The 21,672-nt window shown below is 43.7% G+C and overlaps 1 protein-coding gene across 2 annotated transcripts in view; it reads right to left on the minus strand.

Annotated features, from left to right (window-relative positions):
* The window catches only part of LOC126516802 (tRNA methyltransferase 10 homolog A-like), a 33,595-nt gene extending 14,386 nt beyond the window's left edge, over positions 1-19,209 (minus strand). Inside the window, exons 1-3 of one of the 2 annotated variants that reach the window (XM_050166908.3) lie at positions 18,783-19,207; positions 11,266-11,428; positions 7,961-8,032 (exon numbers count right to left, since the gene is read on the minus strand). In XM_050166908.3, the coding sequence (XP_050022865.1) occupies positions 7,961-8,032; positions 11,266-11,428; positions 18,783-19,021 (474 nt within the window). In that variant the 5' untranslated portion in view covers positions 19,022-19,207. Of the gene's footprint in view, positions 1-7,960; positions 8,033-11,265; positions 11,429-18,782 lie in introns of both variants that reach the window. The other variant, XM_055064040.2, reaches the window with a different exon arrangement.
* Positions 19,210-21,672: the final 2,463 nt, after the last annotated feature.

The following is a 21,672-nucleotide window of genomic DNA, read 5'->3' on the forward strand; positions in this document are numbered from 1 at the left end:
TCTGTATCTGCGATAGCGACTAGTGACGCAGGCAGGCGGTTTCACTCAAGACATGCTCTCGGCAAGAATGAGTATGAGTAGGTGACTGTGCGCTGCGCAGGTACATGAACTTTGAAGCGATGATCAGCCTGTGCGGAGACATAAGATGCTGGTGTAATGTACCGGGACTTGAGCTCGTGGTTATGATAGTAGAGTTTGTGAAAAAGGGAGAGACGAGATAAGTTTCTTCGGGAAGAGAGAAGGGGAATGCCAAGAGCAAGTTTCATGTTAGTAACGCTAGAAGTACGGTGATAACTGTTAAGAATGAATAGGACCGATCGATTTTGCACACTTTCAAGGATATTTATTAGAGTAGCATGCCCAGGGTCCCGTATCGAGCATGCGTATTCGAGGTTAGGTCTGACATAAGTGACGTGGTTGTTGTTTTAGTTTCGGTGGAGCTAAAGAAAAGTTACGTCTGAGATAGCCAAGCATGCGGTGAGCTTTCGACGTGATGTATTCAAGGTGTCTTTTCCATGAAAGATTGCTAGTAATATGCACACCGAGATATTTGTAAAAAAAGTACTGGGTCAAGGGGAGTATCATTAAGTACATAGGCGGGGCAAGCTGACTGGTTATGGGAAATTCTCATTGTGCCCAGTTTGGGTGCAGATACACTGAAGCATGCAGAAAAACTGTAGGTGTTTTTGAAACATCGAAGGCTTTCTCTTCAACGTGGGGTCAACAAAATAGAACTGTGAGGCAAATATGGTGCTCTGGAATGTGCCGTTTTAGCCGCAGTTTTAATCTCTTGCACTGGAACCTGGGCAGATAAATTATTTTAGAAATTACTGATTTTATAATGGAGCAGAATATTAAAAGTTTCGGAGCTTTCACGAAAGATCTGCTAGTAGCACACACAGGTTGTTTAAACCACCCAGCAGAGAGCTCTTTTCTTTATACCAGGCTATCTATTTCAATACCATAAAATACTGTGGAAGCGCCCAGTATTAACATTTCTAAAACTTCAGAAATCTGAAAACTATATGTTAAACACCCCCCCTCCAAAGCGTTAGCATCAGCCAAGATATTCACCCCACTGTGGTCGCTCTTAAGGGGAACCTCCAGAAGCCTTTGTGCCAAGACGTGCTGAACTTTGTGTCAATGGCTTGGGCTGCTGTGTCTGAAAAGATGGTCGCGTAATCCTTCAAGGGGTGTGGAATCAGTGTCGCATTGGACAGCAGCGAGGATGGGCACTTGCATAACCTACTTGCAGGCACTGGAGAGACCGTGGTCTGTTCAAGTCACACGAGTGTCAGCAAAGAATCCACTGACCTCCTATTCTGCCCCGAATCGGAAGAGTCATTTGCTGGGTTCAGGGAAGATAAGTAGCCGCTAGTGTACCGCACCATTTACCATTTGAAAATAAACATGCCTTCTTCGATTCTTTAGCCACTGTAGCCCTGCCTCAAAGTTTTTCGTTGGCTGCCACCTTGGTTTTTACTGCTTTGACCAGACAGGCGTCCATATCTAGATTAACCCAATTTTCAGCGAAAGTGGGGTGGGCTCTCCCACAGTATATTACGGTAGAAACAGCCTTATTAAAGATTTCGTGTGGTAGATATAACAATTTTGTCACATAAGCTGTATTATCTGAAGAGACATACACTACTTGCAAGAGAAATTGCAGAGTTATGTTAGCCAATTAACACAGTTTCACTAATTACCTTTGTAATCAATCACATTATAGCATGCATTCATATTGCAGATTTCAAGCTGAGCAGTAATGATGCTTCTATAGCAGGAATCCTGTGCTCAGTACACCATTTCACTGCCTCCAAAAATACTGTACTTAGCACAGGATTTTGGACGCAATTTGGACATCTGCTCTAAGATGACTGATTACAAAGTTAATTAGAGAAAATGCATTAACTAGCCAACATCACTCCGCCATTTGTCTAGCAAGTAGTGCATAACTTTTCAAATAATCCAGCTGATGTAACAAAATTGATATCTACCACAGGAGATTATTCATTATGCTGTTTCCATTAAAATAGACTTCTTAATTAATACATACTTGGTGTATGTTCAGACACCCTGTACAGGCCAGAACAAGAAGATTAATGCCACATTAAACAGCATCTTCGATCATAATCAGGGTGTCTACCAAACTGACATTTCCAAATTCCCTGAGTTTTCCAAGTTTTCCCCGAGTGCCTCTGCAAAATTCCTTGAGTGACACAGAACTATGTTTTATGTCAAGATGGGTTGACACTATGTCGCCCGATGCTGTCACTCTCTACTAAGCATGTTAAAAAATAAAAAAAAAAAAAACGACTTAATCCAGTTTGAATAATGAGTAGTAGTGTCTTTTTATTAAAAAAGAAAACAGAAGGGCAGGGTTAGTAAAATGCACAACAAATATCTTCGAAAGAAATGGTAAAACCCATTGCCAATAGAGTCAAACATTCTCAAATACAAATAAAGAAGAGATGCATACAGAAGCAAATATTTTCGGATATGAGCTATTTCTACCAACTGATAGCAAGCTCACCGGTATGAGGCCCGAACTTTGTCACAAGCGAGATTCTCTCTCAGCAGCTGGAAAGTCAACCTCAAGTGTCCTGACATACTCTCAGCCGGCGCACAATGCATCAGTGTTGCATTTCACTGCTTTAAAGAGTTTACTTTGGTTTGGATGAGGGACAGCTGCCATCTCGATGTTAGTCAACACTTTGTTTTTTGAGCTCAAATTCCTTCAAAGAAGCAGCGCGATGCTTCCTTTCCCATTCATTCCTGTTCTCATCCTCCTTCCGCCTCGCGTTCACCCCATGGACCATTTGAAGCATCTTCTTAGTCAGTTGTACAGTCAACGTCCGATTTTCCGGACTCCCTAAGGGCCACAAAAACATCCGAAAAATCACAGTTCAAAAAAATTAATGCACTTCTTCTACTGACCTTAAGGGCTCAAATCGCCACAGGCACATCCGAAAAAGCTCTGAAGGACTGTCAGTACACTTATTTGGCATATCGTTGCTCGTACTGTGACAGGAGATGGCGGGTACACGCGTGTATATTAAGGAATATATACTGTGTCCCGTGACAATTGCCCCTTCCCACGCTTGCAATGCTTGACCGCGATACTTTCGCCTATGCTTCGCCACGCAACATTGCTGTACAGAGGCGAAACTGACCTTCAGGAACCGGCATTATCCAACGTGCCGTGCTTTCCGAGCTTCGAAGCTAATCGCGAGGACCACAAAGGCGGAGTCGGTGCCATTGCTGACAGCGGAGAATTCTTTCAATGAAAAACACGGCACAGAACGGCAAGCAGCTAGAGTATGGTAGCTAGAGGGGGAGGTGTCAGCATCGGCTGGGCTGCGCCGCGTATGGCGGTGCGGCATTTTTTTACGACGACAGGTGGCGCGCTCGTCGTCTCCGAGATGCCTAGCGCAAGGTTGTGTTTGAGCAATCTCTCCGGCTCTAAGCGCGCGTCGTGAAGTTAGCTTCGCCTGCCCCGCTTTTGGTTGCTTGTCAAAAGGAGTTCTGAGTAGCCTTCTTGACCCACGCTGACCAATGCTAATGAGAACAAAGTGCGAAGACTATTCTCAGCTGTTGCTTCAAGCAAAAGACTCGCACTTGCTTCCAGAAGAGTTGTGCCTTACCAATCACATGGATAGAAGTAACCTACTTTACCTATCTTAGGCACTAAAAGACTTGGTTGCTGCAATGGACGATGCCTTCATGCATTGTTTCAGCTTTAACAAGTTGAAGGCTGACAGCATCATGGACCTTATTTCCTGCCTGTCAATAAATAAGCTGGATATGGTTGGCTGTGCGCAACATAGCGTAGAGACCACCAACTAAGTGATACGGTTTTTTGTTATCACGAGGCTGCACTTCCTTGTCGCAGGAGAGAACGCATCGAAGCAAGGGAAGCGAGAAAAAATGAAGTACCTCAAGCTGAGGCGCACAACATAACTGCATAACTGCAAAGTTTATATCAGCAAGACCAACACAAAGCATTTGTATATGTATATAGAGCAGGAATTGTTCACATCACATTGTATGCCCAGAAATATGTGCATATCTGAACAGAACTTCCCACTCGACAAATTGTTATTGTTTGCACTGCACCTTGTTCACCGTTTCTGGGTGTATACCTCTACTCTATATTAGATTTGCGCTCCATTTCATGTCATATTGTTTGTTTGAGAGCTAACAACCATGTATATACAGCCGTGTGCATTAATTTATTAACAATAAATATTCTTTTTTTTTTCTAAGGCATTCTTGGTATTATCTGACCGGTACTACATACGCGAACTTAGTTCTTTGCAGGTTTCTATTGGAAACCAAATTTCCCTTTGCGCTCTCATTATGCTCAGTTCTGACCATTGGTGCCTACAGTTCTACCTTTCATTGCAAAATTAAATAAACTTGGAATAATCCTGGTTCACTCGAGCAGCCCGTTTCAAGTGCTGAGGTGTGCACCATCCAGTAGACGATTAGGACAAGAGCCTGTAGCTCAAGGCACTAATAAATTCACACCAGACAGAACTGCATACAGCACCCTATAATAGTCCCTTAAAATGTAAAAGCGGCACTGGAAAACCGCAAACGACTGCCTACTACAGAAGCTTTCTCTGTTCGGTGCAATTATGGGTTTCATAAGTGTTGCACTGAGCACGAAGCTAAAGCACGGCGATAAAATGACCAAAATTTAGTAGTACGTTAGGCTAGCTACAGTGATAAAGTCGCCTAGCTTTTATAATGATTTTCTGATACGCGTATTGTACCCCAAGAAGCCGCGGAGTGAGAAAGCACTTCACAGCGAAACTAAATAACCACAGGCCACCATACGGGAGGCATCTCGGAGCTGACAGCAGCGCCGCCGCATTGTCTTGAACAAATGCTGCCTCTCGGGTGCACCGATGCCGACACCTACCCCTCTAGCCACCATAGCTAGACCTAGCGTTGCCGCAGAGGTGGCTACGGCTGCCAGCAGATCTGCGTACGAGAGCGCCGGTTTGAGGCGGCAAGCTAACAATATGGCGGCGGTGGTGGTGGCTTTGAGTAACGCCGTTTCGAACCTGCGGTCACAGCAAAAAGTCAGGAAAATCGGACAGCGAAGGCTTCTCGCGTCCGAAATTTCAGACCTTCTTATACTCTGTGGGGTATGTGGTGATGTTGCGAAGCCGTCCTTATTATTGGGCGTCCAGAAAGTTGGTCGTTGACAGTACACTGGAAACTCCTCCAGCGGATGACACGGCATCAAAGAAGATTCGTTACGATTTCCCTCTGTTACTCGAGCCAGCATTACCGCGAATTTCATTCCCTTTCAACAAAATTACTGCTCATTTTCTTTGATAGAATCCCAAACTCCCCCAAGTTTGCCCTGAGTATTTCCAGACTATTCAAAATCCCTGAGAATTCCCAGCTTTCCTGGTTGATAGACAGCCTAATAATGAAGTGTAGCCATGAATAAAATTAAGGTTGCAAGTTACTTTATTCAGCATTTAGGTTTCATGAGAAAAAAAAAAAGCACGAACTTCAAGATTAAAAAATGTAATAATAAACACTAAGGCTAAGCTATGGTGTCAGCCATCTTCATTCCGAACCTCTTGGCCCTTCGTCGTCTTCGTTAAGATCCTCTCTAACTTCCTCACAACGTCCCTGTACATTCCCCCTCTTTGAAGACTCATCCCTCATGAGATGATACAAAAAGACGTTTCCAACGGTTGCAAACTCGAGCATACCGTCATCGTTGACATAACTCACGCTCCTGAGGACACCTTTTTGCACTGCAGTTTGTACCACGCAATATGGTCCCATGTACATCTGCTTCGTACCTGGAAGACTGTTCCTGACGAGTACTGAATTGTTCAGTTGCATACGGGGTATCCACGTGTTGTGCCAGCAGTCAAAAAGTCTCCTCATATCTTCGCAGTATCGCTAGTATGCGTCCTCAGTTTTCTGCTTCTCGCACAATTGTAGGCGGTCAACAATACCAAACTGTTGATCAGCGGGGATCACCGGTGCCTTGCCAAATGCTGCAAAATATGGGCTACAGCCAATGCTTGCAGTGTGCTACCGATTGTGAGGAGCTACACCGGCCTCCACACAGCACTTCCATCTGCCGTTGAAACTTCGATACATGGATATAAACTGTTTCAAGTCCTATATGATTCGTTCAGCCTTCCCATTCCCTGCAGAAGTTATTGAACCGTTTTGTTCCTCTCACTTGTATTTGCTTCTGAACGTCCGGACTCAAACCATGAATGATAAGCAGAACCACGGACGCCTCCGGCAAGGCTGAGTCAGGGAGTTAGAGTAACCTCATTTTCTCATACAAATAGCGGAGTGCAGATCCAGATCTGTACTTGAATGCGATAGCTTTGTCCCATAATAATACCTTGCTCTCGCCAAAAAGCTGAGAAAACTTTCCTCCCACTCTGTCCATGGCTTGTTTCTGTGAATGGTGACATGTAATTTGTACTAACTCTTCGCTATTCCTGATGCGAACAGTCACATGTTTTTCACTTTATGTTCATCATTGTGCCAGTAATTTTCATTGCACGCATACTCGTAACATGTTAGCCAGGACTCGGGTCTAATGAACTTTCTATCAAATATATCTGACTTCACATGTTCGAGATTTGGTCTGTTTATTCCTCTTTCAATCATGTTTCCAAGCAAAAACATTAATTCATTTTTCTATATGTTCTGTTCCTATTGAACTTCAAGAAACTTAGAGATCAGGTTGATGCCATTGTCAGACGAAGTAACAGTAGCAGGCTGTGCGCAATTTCGAATTGGAGTCAGAACAACATTCTCATAATCGAAGCATCATAGTCAGCTTCACTTTTGCTTCCGCAATTAAATCATCTGACGTAAGCTTCGTCCTAGAGCTTGTATAGGAGACAAATGCATCGGTGCGCAGTACTTCTGGAAGAGCTTGTTCTTCATCTTGAGGGGTTGCAGCCAAGATTCAGATGGCACCGCATTTATTTGCCCGGATGATGAAGTCCACCCACTTCTTGACTTGAATGTCCACACAGAAAGTATGCGGCTCCGCCAAGTCGTAATAATACAAAGCAGGGCTAGGCTATGGTGTCAGCCATCGTCACTATTCCAAACCCCCTGGCCCTTCGTCATCTTCGTTAACTGTTCACAATAATGAGATCTTATCCAACGATACAGCTGAGGAATCTTGTCTTAATTACTTTTTTCATACTGTATGTTTGGCCAAAACAGGCTTCAAAAAATAACGTGTGAGGGCTGACATATTAATGCCACCTGTCGAACTCAGTGCGAGTCGAATCATTGTCAAAAACTATAGATGAAACCAAGGCCCCTGGTCCAGGCAGTGTTTCTTCCCGCAAACTGAAGCGCCGTGCCTGGCCATTCGCATTCTACCTTTATCTAATATATACCAAATCTCTTTCTACTGGAGTGCAGCCTGTGGACTGGAAAATGGCACATGTAGTTCTCGTTCATAAGGGTGGTCCAAAAAACTTACTTCTAACTGCTTCTTCACAATGTCCACGTACAAAAAGTATATTGAAAAATTGGTTCATACTTCGATCTTGTTTATACAAAACAAACATCAAGTGTGTGTGTGTGCGTTTTACTACATTTGTCAGTGAGCTGTTCTATTAATAATACTTTGCTCTCATTAATGCATGCACAAAATTTGAAACAGTAACAGTTGACAAATCCAAAAGACAATAGAACATAGTGTACTTCATCAACTTTTACAAAGAGCCCACATATATTTATTCACATATTTATCACAATGTTCTTATATTGCAGCGATAAAATATGTATTACATATGTGGTGTTTTGTTGAGCAAGTCAAGGCACAGTATGATTCCAGCATTGCATAAAGCATAGTGCCTTTGTGGCAACCGTGCAACTATCATCTTTCTCAAGAAAATGTAAAACTTAAATAAGCGTGGCAACAAGCTGCCCACCTCACCTGGACAGGCGCTGGAGACCTGCGGTTGAGTGAATAGCAGCGCTGAATCTGCTTGCGACACTTCACCTTCTCCTGAAATCAATGTACAAAGCTACCGTTCAGTTCTCTTTAATGAAATTCAGTCTCTCCCACGTGAAAAATATGCACACCAGGAAATTACTTAGTTGGTGTAGTACCATCAGCAGAAATGGAAAAGCAAGCAGGAAATAAGTTTTCAGAATGCCTATTACACATTGATCATTACACGAAAGCACGTGCAATCACTCTGTAGCGCTTCCAAGCATAGAGTGGACTAAAAAGTAGATAATGACACGTGTACTTGTTTGTCTTAATCCGGTTAACGCTTTTCACAGGCTAACAAATCGCTCAGATCAAGATGCGCCAGCACGATTTCGAATATACATGAATGTTATCGTTGATTCTATCTGTTGTGTATGTTTCCACAGAACCTTGTATAATCAGATTGATTGCCCAACACAAATTGTGTAATAGCTTCTGGAAGGCGTGCGGGCACCAGCGATTACGCTGGAACTTTTGATGACTGATACATAAAAGCCGACGCGCTTGACCCGCAGATCAGATTCCGACGGTCGCCAACTGTGTTTGCCGCTATTGTTGTGCTTCGAGTGTAACTTGCTTTTGTGGGCACAAGTTCGCCCAATGAAAAGTTAGTTTTGTCATTTGCAGGTTTGCTGCTGTGCTCTTGACCGTCACTACTAGGTGACAATATTGAAGCCTGAATTAAGCCATTGTTACAAATGCAGCTGAACACGGAAACAAAACAACGTAGAGTAGCTTCGGAATAGCGTTCGAATTTATGCTCGTAGTGCAGTTGCCTCATAATTGAGCATGGTAGGCCACACGGGAAAAGAAAGGAGAGAAAAAGCAAGGGCATCCTACCCATACCTAAGCAAAGAAGTAAGTATGAAATGCCTTTTTTTACTGCAATATATGCACTAAACTGCTTTCATAGCCTTTTTGTTACATTAGTGGATCACCTTTCTCCTTCTTTTGTCACCATCACAACTGTCGTTCAATCAAGTGAATTCACCGATTTCTTAAACACCACCTAACACCTACGCTTCCTGTTTTGATGTTTATTGCCTTCATATATCTGCCACATGTTTCACAAGCAGCAGAAACCCCTCCAAGTGCACGCTAAGAACAGACGCAGCAATGAAAATTCATGTGCTTGTAAATGAAGCCATAAGATCTTTACAGAACACACCAAGCTTGAAGCACACACGTCTACACCGACTGGACCCGTCCCTTCGACTTCGACCCCCATCTGGACTCCCTCGACTAGAGACAGCAGTACTTTGACAACTATGGCTTGGTGTCGCTTTCACAAGATCTTTCGCCTTCCGAGTCGGTATGGACGAGAGGGCGGCTTGTAGTCACTGCGGCGGCGAGGAGACTATAGAACACACACTTTGCCACTGTGCTCGATATACAGCGCGCACCGGCTGTCCTTCGCGGCCGTGTTGGCACGCCTTGACGACAGGCCACTTTCAGAACAGACAGCCCTGGAATGCGAACATGAACTGTCGTCGCACCAAAAGTCGGTCAAGGCTTTGTTAACATTTTTACGTGGCAGTGGCCTATTAGAAAGACTATAATGATCTCATCATTCCCCCCCCCCCCTTTTTTTTCACGCCTTTCTTTTTGTACCCGCTCTTCTTTCCATCTTTACTTCCCTTTTCCTTCCCATAGTGCAGGGTAGCAAACTGGAGGCTTTAACCCTGGTTAACCTCCCTGGCTTTCTCTCCTTTGCATCTCTCTCTTTTACAGGTTTAACTCCTTGCTCAACTGGTGGTGCAGTTCTCTCTTCCCTTTTCTGACTACCTGGTGACTGGCTGAGGTTCAATCCCAGCACAATCAGTGCATGAAATATTTTCTTTGGTTTCCGACAACCAGTGACAGTCTTTGGCAAGATGGGAAAGGCTGTGGGATCAACAGCACCCTGCGATAGCATGGCTGAAATTTGGTTTGTGCCACATGCTTAAAGGCAATTCAAATGCTTGTTCTGTACTCAAGCACTTCTCAGCATGGTGCTGGCTGAAGAAGATGGCCCACTTCCCTTAATTACCACATGATGACTTAAAAAGTCCAATCAAATTGTGGATGTTAACATCGGGAAACCCCCCAGTGAGTTATGAGGGAGACCGTAAAGGGGGACTCCGGATTATTCTCTGGAAGCCTGGGTTCCTTAACATGCACTTAAATACATGCAATGAAACGTGAGTTAGTACGAATTTATTGTGGCTAAACAGCACAAGGAAAGACGAACATTGGGAAGAAGGAACACAACAAGATGTAGACTTTCAAGTAAAATTTGTTCGCACATGCATAAATATATAGGCAGGATATCCCCATTATCACACGAAGAAAGCAACACAGACAAGCAGAAGAAAAGAAATTGTGTCTTATCCAGCAAAGCCACCTTGTTTGGTGACAACATGATCAAAGCCTGGCTTATGCACTCATCACCTGCTTCGACAATACGACAAGCCTCAATCATTAATTTAATAAGAGCATATGCTTAAACTTTACTGTGTAGTTTCCTGAAAAGTTTCCTTTTGCATTTCACTCCCACTGCAATGTGGCCGCCACAGCAGGTAACCAAACCACAAACAACCTCATGCTTAGCAGCAGAATGCCATAGCCACTAAGCCACCCCAGCAAGTAACCAGCTCATGTTGATCTACATGCAACTTTACAGGGTACAAAACATGTGGACACATGTTTACACAACATGTGGACTGTGCATCTTACTTGTGCCAGTATCCTTATCTTTCTCAGTTTCAAATGCATTGCCCTTAGATCTGCAGTCAAAATCACAAGTATCTGTTACTGCAGCCCCTAACAAACAGTATTCTATTGAAGGTTTGCTACTGGCCATAGAACACTCCTGGTGCAGAATTTAGCCCATTGATGCAAGTTATGCACTAAAGGATAGGGTAATGAAAGAAAACTGTCATTAACACTCACCAAAAATCCAAGCATTCCACTATGAATGAATGCAAAAAATTCTACACAGCAATACTAAAGCATTCATCTTTTCATGACACAATCAAGTGCTCTGTTCATTGGCAGCCAGCAGTTCAGAAACATTACATTTCTGTGCTGTGTTATGTTGTGGTGTGTGTTACATATAGCCTGAAAGTATCTCCTAAGACCTTCTGTCGAGGAAACTATTCTGCGTAAAATGATGAGCCACCCAATTTACACGCTCACACATAGATTTCTTGTTGTACATCCTTATAGTTTGCATACCTATGATGATCACCTAAATCTTACTGTACCTTGTCGGTCATGTGGCTATCCAAAGAGAGGTCGATGGCTACCCGAATTTTGCACAAGGATTCGTCCATCTTTGTGAACTTAGGCCTCTTGTGCACTATTGCATCCCCATTTGCAGCTTTAGACTCCTCACGCTTGCGTTTCTTCTTCTCTTTCTCCAAAGCCCTGCATCAAAGCCAGAAAGCAGTGGAACTGCATAACAATGTAATGGCAAAACAGTGCACTTGTGCATGCAAAGGTAGCTTTGCGCCATTTACTAAAATGGGTACTGGTTAGAGACTTCTGTTAAACAGCCCATTTATTTCCTTTGAAATCTGTTGAAAAGCCCCACAATTTGATTTGACATATAGTACTGCTGGCATGAATTCAGTGGCTGCACCAAGATACAACTGTTCCACGACATCTATGCAACTTCATCTTAACTTCATAGGTGAACATATGGCAGAGATCTACTTAGTTGTGACCAAAGAATCTGACAACATAAAAAGTAACTTTGTCATTTCAACAAAGAACGCAGTGCTGTGGCAGAGTACTGTGAGCGATTCGACCACTGCTTTGACACCAACAGTGCCATTGTATTGGTGAGATAAAATAATTACCAGAGGTGGCTCTTTTAGAAGTCGTGGCATTTAGAAAACAAAAAAGCCCAAAACATTACCCATTCTTTGGGAACTCTCCTAAGAATTTATGTGAAGGTTTGGGCAAGATTGCCACACTTCCGTCATTACGAGGAGCAAGTACAAAACCTTCATAAGCACCACTTCACCTCTTGCAATCTCGCCCCTGAAGAAGGAGCTGAACAGGTTCTAAATCGTTTGGGTTTTGATAAATCTTGGGAGTTCTGCTAAATTTAATTCACTTGTAGTTCATTCACAGCACATTAGAGATGAGTAACAGTTATATTCACAGCACATTAGAGATGAGTACTGCTGAGACACACAAGCAGGCCAAGTCACAATTAAGCACCAGGTTAATGGCATGCACAGGCTGATTAAAGTGCACCAATACACAGCACCATACACTACACAATTCTCTAGAGTCATAGGAAGATTAGATAAATGTCACAAGTGGCTGACAGTACACATCCAACGCTGCTTCCTGTTTCTGTCAATGAAGAATGTGCCGAAATCGTATAATTTAGCTGCTCTAAAAGGCTTTGCTCCAAGCGTTTATTCCAGCTGACCTTTTTTTTTTTTTTTTTTTCAAACTGAACCTGCAATGCCTGTTGAAGTCCTTTTGTTACCCTTCACGTTTAGGGTGCTCACTAAACAGGCAGATAAGGCATTGCCATTTTGTTTTCGAAAAGAAGTGAAGAGGATGTCTATCAACGCGAGTTTTCAATTAGAAGGGGGCATCCAGCTTACATTTTTTGCAGGTCGTTCATTGAAAGCATCTAAAGCAGACTGCAGTGCAAGAGCAGCAGTGTTGTATTTTATAACTCTGCCAGCTCTTTCATGTTAAATGTTATGCCAGAATGAAAAACACTCTCACAGTTATGCTGCAATGTTGAAAGAGAAGAAACCTTCCTCATAAAAATGTTTCGCGGCTTCCCCAAGGTCGATTCTCTATAAATAAATGACAGATAGAAGTACTGAAAACATCAACATGAAGGAGCTGTGCTGACCTTAATTTACCTAGCTGTGAGATTATACAAGCATGAACAAGCTTCAAGTCCCTTTTTAAGGACAGCAATAAATACAGAAACCAGTGATATTTTTCAGTCTTTATACAGGCTTCATCTCTGCATACACACTCATGAGATGTCTCACACAAGTTGGGCCAAGACAAAAAATATTGCTGTGCTAACAAATTCCTAACTAATCCATAAACGCAGCTTAAAATATTGCCATATATTATCCCTCTAAGATCAGTACAACAACAAACAACTTTCGTTTTTTTACAGTGAAGCTGTCTAGGAGCTAGGATCTGAAAAAATAAAGTGTCCCCCCCCCCAATAATGTTGACAAAAACAAATCATCACGTAGGCCGATCTTGGTGATAGTGCAGCAAGGGTCCAAGCTCAATGGCACATACCCCTGTGGGCACAGGGACCTTAACAAGCCCTTGAACTACCCTTGTCACACATCGGATCCAAAGGGGTCTCAGGCACAAGGGTAAGAACAGATATTTTTGAAAAATGTTTTGCACAACTTTTTCAAAAAGGACTGTTAAAAAAATTCTCAGTGCCAACCGTGCAAACGCGCTAGTGCCACTGCTCGCGCGTTCGTGGTGATCTTCATCCACAACTGGCTCCGTTGAGCAAAAAGCTATCATCAGCAATGGCTTGAGCGTCGTCGTCTTCCACAGCTGGTTCCATTGCCACTCATCATTCCTGCGTAGAATTTCACTTTTCTGTCGTCAGAATGGGGAGGCTGTGTTTACAGTGTATGAACCATTGCTTAAAGGGGGTATGAGCCATTCACTGTCTTGCATGACGGACACATTTAATTAAATAACAGAGGTGATACGCAAATACGTGTGCACATACTTATATCGCCACGATGATCACAGGTTAGGACAATAAATACCTTCGTACTTTTGTTCAACATTCTGGGTCACCGCTGTGTCGTGCTCTAAACTGCTTCGCTGGTCTTCTGTCTTCACATAGTGGAAGGGCTCTTAATTATTTTTTTTACTAATAAGGAAGGGACAATTAGATGACCTGCAATGAGCAGAGTTTGCAGTGTGCTTTGTAATGGACTTTAAAACATTCCAAGGTTGTTTCAGCATCATTGATGTTTACCTAGCTGCTAATGCAACTTGTGGTTTACGGTGTCCGAGAAGCCATGTCCTCATACTGCAGTCTCATACCTTCACATACTCCACCAGTAAGGAAATCAAAATACCACCAGCAGTCCATCCTTGTGTATGAAAAAATGTCAGCATCCCAAGCTATTAAAAGGCAATTTGATTTAAAAACATACTCACATGCATTGTAAAATTAGCACAAACCTGGGTTTTTAACGCAATGAGCATTCTTTGGGAACTTCCCCCCCAGTTTGCTGTGTGTGTGTGTGTGTGTGTGTGTGTGTGTGTGTGTGTGTGTGTGTGTGTGTGTGCGTGCGTGCGTGCGTGCGTGCGTGTGTGTGTGTGTGTGTGTGTGTGTGTGTGTGTGTGTGTGTTGCACATAGCCTCTTTCCTACCTACTTAGGTCACTGGGTAGTCCATGATCAAATGGGTCGAGCATCTGGCTGCTGTGCTGAGGGCACAGAGTTCAAATCCAACTGTTGGACCGACATGGGTTACTGGGTGTGCAACAATGGGTATAGATGCTTAGATGGCAACGGGTTAGTAAACCTCAGACAGGAGCCATGGCATAGCACCTACGCATTCTAAAGTCCTCTTTCTTTTCTTTGCTTACACTGGCTGGTCGCTTCTATTACTTAGCTTCATTTTCTATATCATGCCCTGCCCAAGAAGCTGCACTTGGCATCTCCAGGTGATGCAAAACTTGAACAGGCCTTTTAAGTACTTTGCTGCCTTGTTTTGATGCAGCAAGGTTGCACCAATCCATCGTGACAGGGATATGCTTGCAGTACTAGAGTCAGTGGTAAAAAAAACATTGAAGCTTTGTCATCTTGCAGTAAAAATGACTTCACGCATTATCATACTTTGGTCAGATCCTTCAGGGTACTGCAGCATAGATCTCAATTTCAGGAAAGACTTTTTTCTATCATTGCCATTGTTTCCACAGGTGATCAATAAGCTTCCGACAGTAATGAAGCATACAATCTCCTCGACAGGTAAGGATCGAATTCCCAACCAGAAAGCAGGCCGGGCACACTGAGGGCAGTTCTGCTTGTGAATATCCATAGGTCAAAATGCAGGAGTTGGACATAGCCCTAAATTGTAGGAGTAGAGTCCTCAACTCTTTACCTGTCGTCTTCTCAGGGTTGAGTCCTGACATATCGTGAAACCTTGGTCGTCCTGTGCTGAGTGACTTCAGCACACCACTCCGTCAAGGTCGCTTCCAGTTCCTTCCGTCGTCCAGCATGCCATGAGATTCCCAAATACTGTAACCTTCGCAATAGAAGCTCGGAAGTTGCAGTAACAGGCAAGAGAACGCCAAGGGGATCGAATATCTTTAATGATGTTCTTAGTAATGTGCGCTTGGTGTCTGTCTTGACTGAAGCTAGAAACTCCATTATTGACTTCGTAGAACATTCCAATAGTTGTCATTGGAGTTCCAGTGCATACCTAGATCTGCTGCTGAGCTGCTGTCAAATTCTTCTAGACCCTCTTCATTTCCCTCAAAAACTTCCTGTAGTTGGCTGTAGTTTGTCTTCCACTTCTGAAGGTTCATTCTGGCGTTACTCATAATTAACCTTGCCCCGTTGTACACATCCAAGCCTTTGTCAAAACTTTCGGCTCTTATCAGCGAATCATCCACACAGAAACTCTTCTTCCACTTTCCAGTGAGCATTCCGTCTTCTGTGCTTACGTTGTACAAGTGGTGGTGTATTGTCGCCATTAGAACAAAAGGGCTTGATGTCAATCCAAATGGCACGCATGTCATTCGCCATTCAACGATACTATTGTTTTCACCACAGGGTACATTCTCAAACCACAGAAAACGAAATGCATTGTGATTCAATTCCTGTACTTCTATACGCCTTCTCGATGGCAGCATTTATGGCTATTGGACACCATCGAGAACGAAGCAAAACTTGGAGTTCTCAATTAAAGTTCATCCCGTTTTCCAAACATTCACTGAGTGACATGTATTCTTTTGCATGCGATAACATGTCAAACACAACTCGCAACTTCGTTGTCAGAGAGTCCTCTCGTATAATTTCGCGATATGGCATGTAATATACTGTGTTATCATCAGAGCCCATTTTGGACACAACTTCAGCGTGCCCAAACTGTAAGTATAGGCTTACCATTCCGCCATTTTTCTCCAGTAGACCATCATGATGAGCAAGTCTTTTGATGAGCTCTTGATGACAGTTGACAGTCGTATCACAGATGTCCTCCAAAAGATTCTTGCATTCGTCTTTCTACGGCAGCACAACCATGTATCTCCCACTAGAATCTTTGACCGCCTCCTTTAACTGAATGAGTTCCTTATCAGAGAGACATTCGCTCGAGTCAGTGATGCCCATGGGCTAAATTTTCCAGAAAGACAGCAGGATTTCTGCTGTCGATTTTTTTTTAGTATCCACTCATAAGACGCTGATCAGGAGACGAGTGCTGCAGTCCAAAAGAGCCTTTTGACAGACCGGTCCTTGGATTGTCCAACAGAATACAGTGTCAGTCGCTACAAGGCCTCAAACGTCTGGGCAGTGGATGACTTCACCTGTGACGACTTGCCGTAGGTAGTCAGAACCTATTAGCAAGCCAATCTCAGATATTAGCAAGCCAATCTCAGAGTCAGGTATCTTTAAAAACTAAGTAATCATTCGCCAGTAGCTTGTCTTGAGCTCTGAATGCTTGTAAAAATGTGTTATCCATTGCCAGCACAGCTACATCATGGCAGATGGCAGGGATGACGACAGCTTCTATGCTGAAAATAGCTTTGCTGTACCGATTGCAAAGCAGTACTTCTACCTTCTTGCGCTTTTCTGCTACTGATAAACAAATGTGTCCGAAAGTGGTCAGAGCTTGTGATGTCTCTCTAACCACCTTGAGTTTAAGCTTCAGGACCACGTCTTCTTGCATAAAAGTCCTTCGACTATTTCGATCCAGAATACCGTAGACGTATCTGCTTTTGTCGTCATTCACGATCTGTGTGCAGAATGTTTGGAGACACACCATGTTGTCCGTAGTGCGTTGGTTGGTGGATGATGCATCTTCACAGGAAGAAAGAGTGCTAGAAGAAACACACACCGTACTGCTTCCTGGTGGCCCTGTTGTCATCGTAGTCCTCTTGTAATTGAGGTCACGCATACTTGACGGATATCTTCTACAGCAAGAACAGCAGGTGAGCTTGACTCTGCAATCTTTCGCTCAATGACCTCTTGATGTGTAGCGGAAGCATCAGTTGCCTTTTGTCAACTGCTCTTTCTTGACAGCAATAGGTATATCAACATTGCAGTTGCGTGTTCCATCTTTTTGAGTGTGACAGAAGAAACATTCAAACCTGGCGACAGATGTAGATTGTAAAATGGATGCTGTAAGTGTACCGCAAAGTTGTCTGTCAGTACACTCATCTACTGAGGGTTGTTTAGATGGTGACGCACATTGCTCTCTGCTTTCGAGTTCCACTCGCATAAGCTGTAGCAGATCGTTGAAGTCGCCATTTGACGTAGCTGCTGGTGAAACTGACTCAGAGGCTTGCGCAGAAGAACTGCCAGATGATCATGTCCGCAAAGCACAGCTCTGTTTTGCTCATGTAAAACTGAGAATGACGTGAGGTAGAGCCCGCTGAATGATGTGGATAAGCATCGCTGAGACTGTTGGAAATAGCATGTTGAGTACACCCAGACATCAGATGTTCAGCCATGTGGCATCGTATAACTTTCGAAGACCACCCAAGTTCGCCATCAGTCAATTCCTTGCCGCCCGCAATGCGAAACAACATTAGTCGGTCAGGTGTGAGTAGAATATGGGCAGGTCTCCACATGGGTTTTCAGCACCAATTATAGATGCTTATATGGCAATGTGTTAGATAAACTCAGACAGGAGTGATGGCATAGCCCCCACGTATTCCAGTCTTTTCATTGCCTGCACAGCTGGCCGCATTTAACTTTTTTCTACACTGGATATGTGGTGCTCTTGAATAAGCCTTTTTGACACCAGATTGGGTCACTGGATATGTGCCACCGGGGGAGTGCCACTCTTCAATGGCCCTCCTTCTTGCCAACCTGCATGGGTCACTGTTCTACTCTTTATTGAACTTGGGTCACGGGGTATGTGCTGCCTTTCATAATTACATAAAACATAACTATGCACTACCCATCTGATCGATTTCTAATAGAAATAAAGTCGCCAGTCATCTCTAGGGGATGGACGCACCGCCAATTTTAAAAGCATGGTTAATTTACGTGGTACATCCTGTGGGTATTTACACTGAAAATACACTGACACATTCCTTTCTTAGTGAGGACAAAAATTCGAGTTTTTTCCGCAAGGCATGGTAAGTGTCAGAAACTGAATGATACACACAATTTAAATGGAATGCACCGTTTCATTTTGAATGCGCGGATTTTGGACACATGCGGGAACTGCAATAACAGAGCCAGTCATCGTTAGAGCCATAATGATTCATTATAGGAAACGTAATATAGCGCCTTTTGGTGACTGATAGAATGTGCCAAATGGAGGATTCCTGAAAAATATTTGGCCGTGCTTCTATATGACCAGCCCCAATTTCGCAGTCCTAACATGGGCATCCTACTCGATAAATTTGAGCGCACCATATGCACTACATCAAGTTCACCGCCTCAACACATTTTATTGTATTACAGAACAAGATTTTGTTGCGTTGCACTGAAACACACAGTACATTCTGTAATGGAACAGCGGAGGTTGTGTTTATAAGAGGAGGTCGTGGTTCGTGACATTAAAATATATATACCTTCTCTCGGGTCTCCGCTTGAGCCACTCTATTCTTCGCAAAACTCTTTTCCGGTAGCGTTTTGACACCGTGGAGTTTGGGTCACTTAACACAGCCTCCAGTTCAGAGATGCTCAACGAGTTGAACTCTTTTTTTACTGGTTCGTCGCTTGCACCATTTGCAACGACAGGCTGCTCAACTTCACAGCTGTCCGCGTTGTTTTCGAAAGTTGTACGCGGCTGGCCGCCTTCAGTCTCCATCGCTTAACTGCTGTGATGCACATGCAGCACATTTGTCCCTATCATACCAGCGTTCAACGCGAGAAGAGATTCACAGACAACCCACCGAGTGAAATAAATGAGGCAGACATTCTACACGTGGGTGAGCTAACCATGCGTTGCCCGTACACAATCCGCAGTTTCGTTTTTCTTTCGGAGGCAGGTTCCCGTTCCGTACCAGTTGGTGCTGTAACTAGCGCCATCACAAGCGCTACTTTTTATTGCTGTATCAGTTTCGTTTCCAAGAAAAACAAGCGAAACAGAGTAAACTATGGAGGAAAGGAAAACACTTTTTTTTCTTTTCTCCGTGGATTAAACGGATCGGCAGCCTAACAAAAAATGAGAGTGCCTGTGTTTGTCGTAGTTACGTATGTGCCAGAGCACATGATGTCATGCCGAATGTAACGTATTGTTGGTATCGTGGAGTTTTTACTAGTTTTTACTGCAACACTGAGCTGGAGTTGGCTAAAGCCCCTCCATACACGTTGCCGCCGACCAGTGGATGAAGGGGCTTTTTTGAGTTGGCGTGTCCTAGCCGAGCGCCAGCGTTTCACGTAGGGAAATCGCGTACTGTACGGTTAGGGCGGTTAGTGACTGGCATCCGAGAATGGTCCCTAGATAGGGCCGATAGGGTGCCCGCTACGCTCCCTCGCCTCGTCCTAGCTCCGGCAGCGCACCGAGGTAACCGACGAGGCAAACAAACAAGGCTCGAAGAGGAGGAAAGACCGGGAAAACGAACACGCCCTGCTAGCATAGTACTGAGGGCACAGCGCTCTGACCGATTGTCTGAAAAAGGCTACGAATACATTGCACGGCACTTTTCCTTCGCTGCCACCGACATTCAGGATCTTGTGCGGCATCAGAAACACCGTTTTTGTACTGTAGTAGCGAGCCGCGCTAGTCTCTTGACCCTGTTTCCCATAGTTTATTTATTGCAGCTTCTCGCCCAAGTCCCAGTTCAGTATCGAGCATGACGACGCCCATATAATTTTTCTTTCTTGTAATTTCATTTCATTTATTTACCTTAAAGACCCCACTAGGGGGTATTACATAAGGGGTGGGTGTACATAAAGAATAAATAAAACACTGAAATTTAGGTACTCAGTCACATTGGCAGAAAAAGATGATGGACAGGTGAAAGCGACCGTTCCAGCCTTCGGCTGCACGAGGGAAAAAAGGATGCTGAAAAATTAACAGTTCTCACACGTGTACGGGAAACTTGCAGTTGGTGACCAGTGCGAGGAGGTATGTATGCGGGTGGTGTGATGTAAGGAGCACTGTTAAGTGATGAATAGTAAAGCTTATGGAATAGACAAAGTGTAATGCTGCAAAAGAGAGAGATAAGGAAAACAAGATGAGAGCCTGCGCGTGTTTGACCAATTGGTTTGATAAGCAACGAAACCAAAACATCTTTAGCCTGCAGAGTTTACACCGCGTTTACACAAAAACTTTAGACCTTTCAGAGTCGAGAATAAAATTTCACATCGAGTGTTTGCCCGTACAGAGTAATAACGTTTCTTAGTTAAAATTTGCATGTTCGTTGTGAGGTCAATAGCTATGACATCTAATGCTGCCAATGCTACAAACATATGCGTTTTAAGCATAATATATTCTCATATGCATATGCTCCAGATGTCTGCTTCAAGCATAGGGACAAGTATAAGAACAGTAGGGATTCGTAGGTACTTTTTGGCTTGAGCGGGGATTTTATGGTAAACTCGGCCGGCAACGCTGCTGCGAAGCGCGGTTGCGAAAAGCACAAAACACTGTAGTGCAAAAAACTTCGTGCACTCTCGTTTTTTTCGCGAAGTTGCGAGGATAGGTGGATGAATGTTAGGAGCATCCTCTTTGGAACGGGGTGATGGGTTTCGCCACCAAGCGCTTGTTATTTTATTACGTAATATCTTGCCTATGTTAAAAAAGAAAAAAGAAAAACGCGATTGATTCCCGTAACCAAAGCTTCTGAGCCCCCTATTGTGAACTTTGTTTTTGTGCGCTTTTGTTGTTTGCCGTTTCCCCACCAGTCTTCCAATCGCCTCTTTTAGAGATTACCTATTGCAGACATGTTTACTTTCTTCCTGCTCTCGCTGAACCCAAGCTGCAAGGAGGCCAGTGATGACCAAATCAACCGCTGGGCAGATATCTTCACATTCCAATAAAACATGCTCCATCATTTCCCTAACTACAGTGTGCTAGAATATTCTAGCACACAGTAACATTACCGCACCAAGAGTCGCGCTTGCGAGCGCCACCAGCTCATTTTAGCGGGTTATTTGAAAGTGAGCATAAACTACGGCGACGGCTTTCTTCTTCTTACGCTATGTATTAATATCAAGTCGCACGGCGAAGCGCCAGTAAAAAAGCAGGTGAAGCTTGGCAAGCTAATGACAACCTTGTCGCGAAGTGCCTAGACAAATTCTAAGTAATATGCCTAGTTTCGGCTACACCAGAACCAGCCAGTTTAGCGAACATTTTATCCGTGCTGCTGTACACCATAATACGTTTCACTTCAAGCGAGGTTACTGTATGGCAAACAGACAGCAGCTCAGGGAAAGCTAAATAAATTACTTCCGAAGCCGGGGGAAGTAATTTGCATCATTCCCAGACTTCTTACAACAATGCATTGCTTGATT

This window comes from Dermacentor andersoni, chromosome 1 (assembly GCF_023375885.2).
Source record: "Dermacentor andersoni chromosome 1, qqDerAnde1_hic_scaffold, whole genome shotgun sequence".
Classification (NCBI taxonomy): domain Eukaryota; kingdom Metazoa; phylum Arthropoda; class Arachnida; order Ixodida; family Ixodidae; genus Dermacentor; species Dermacentor andersoni.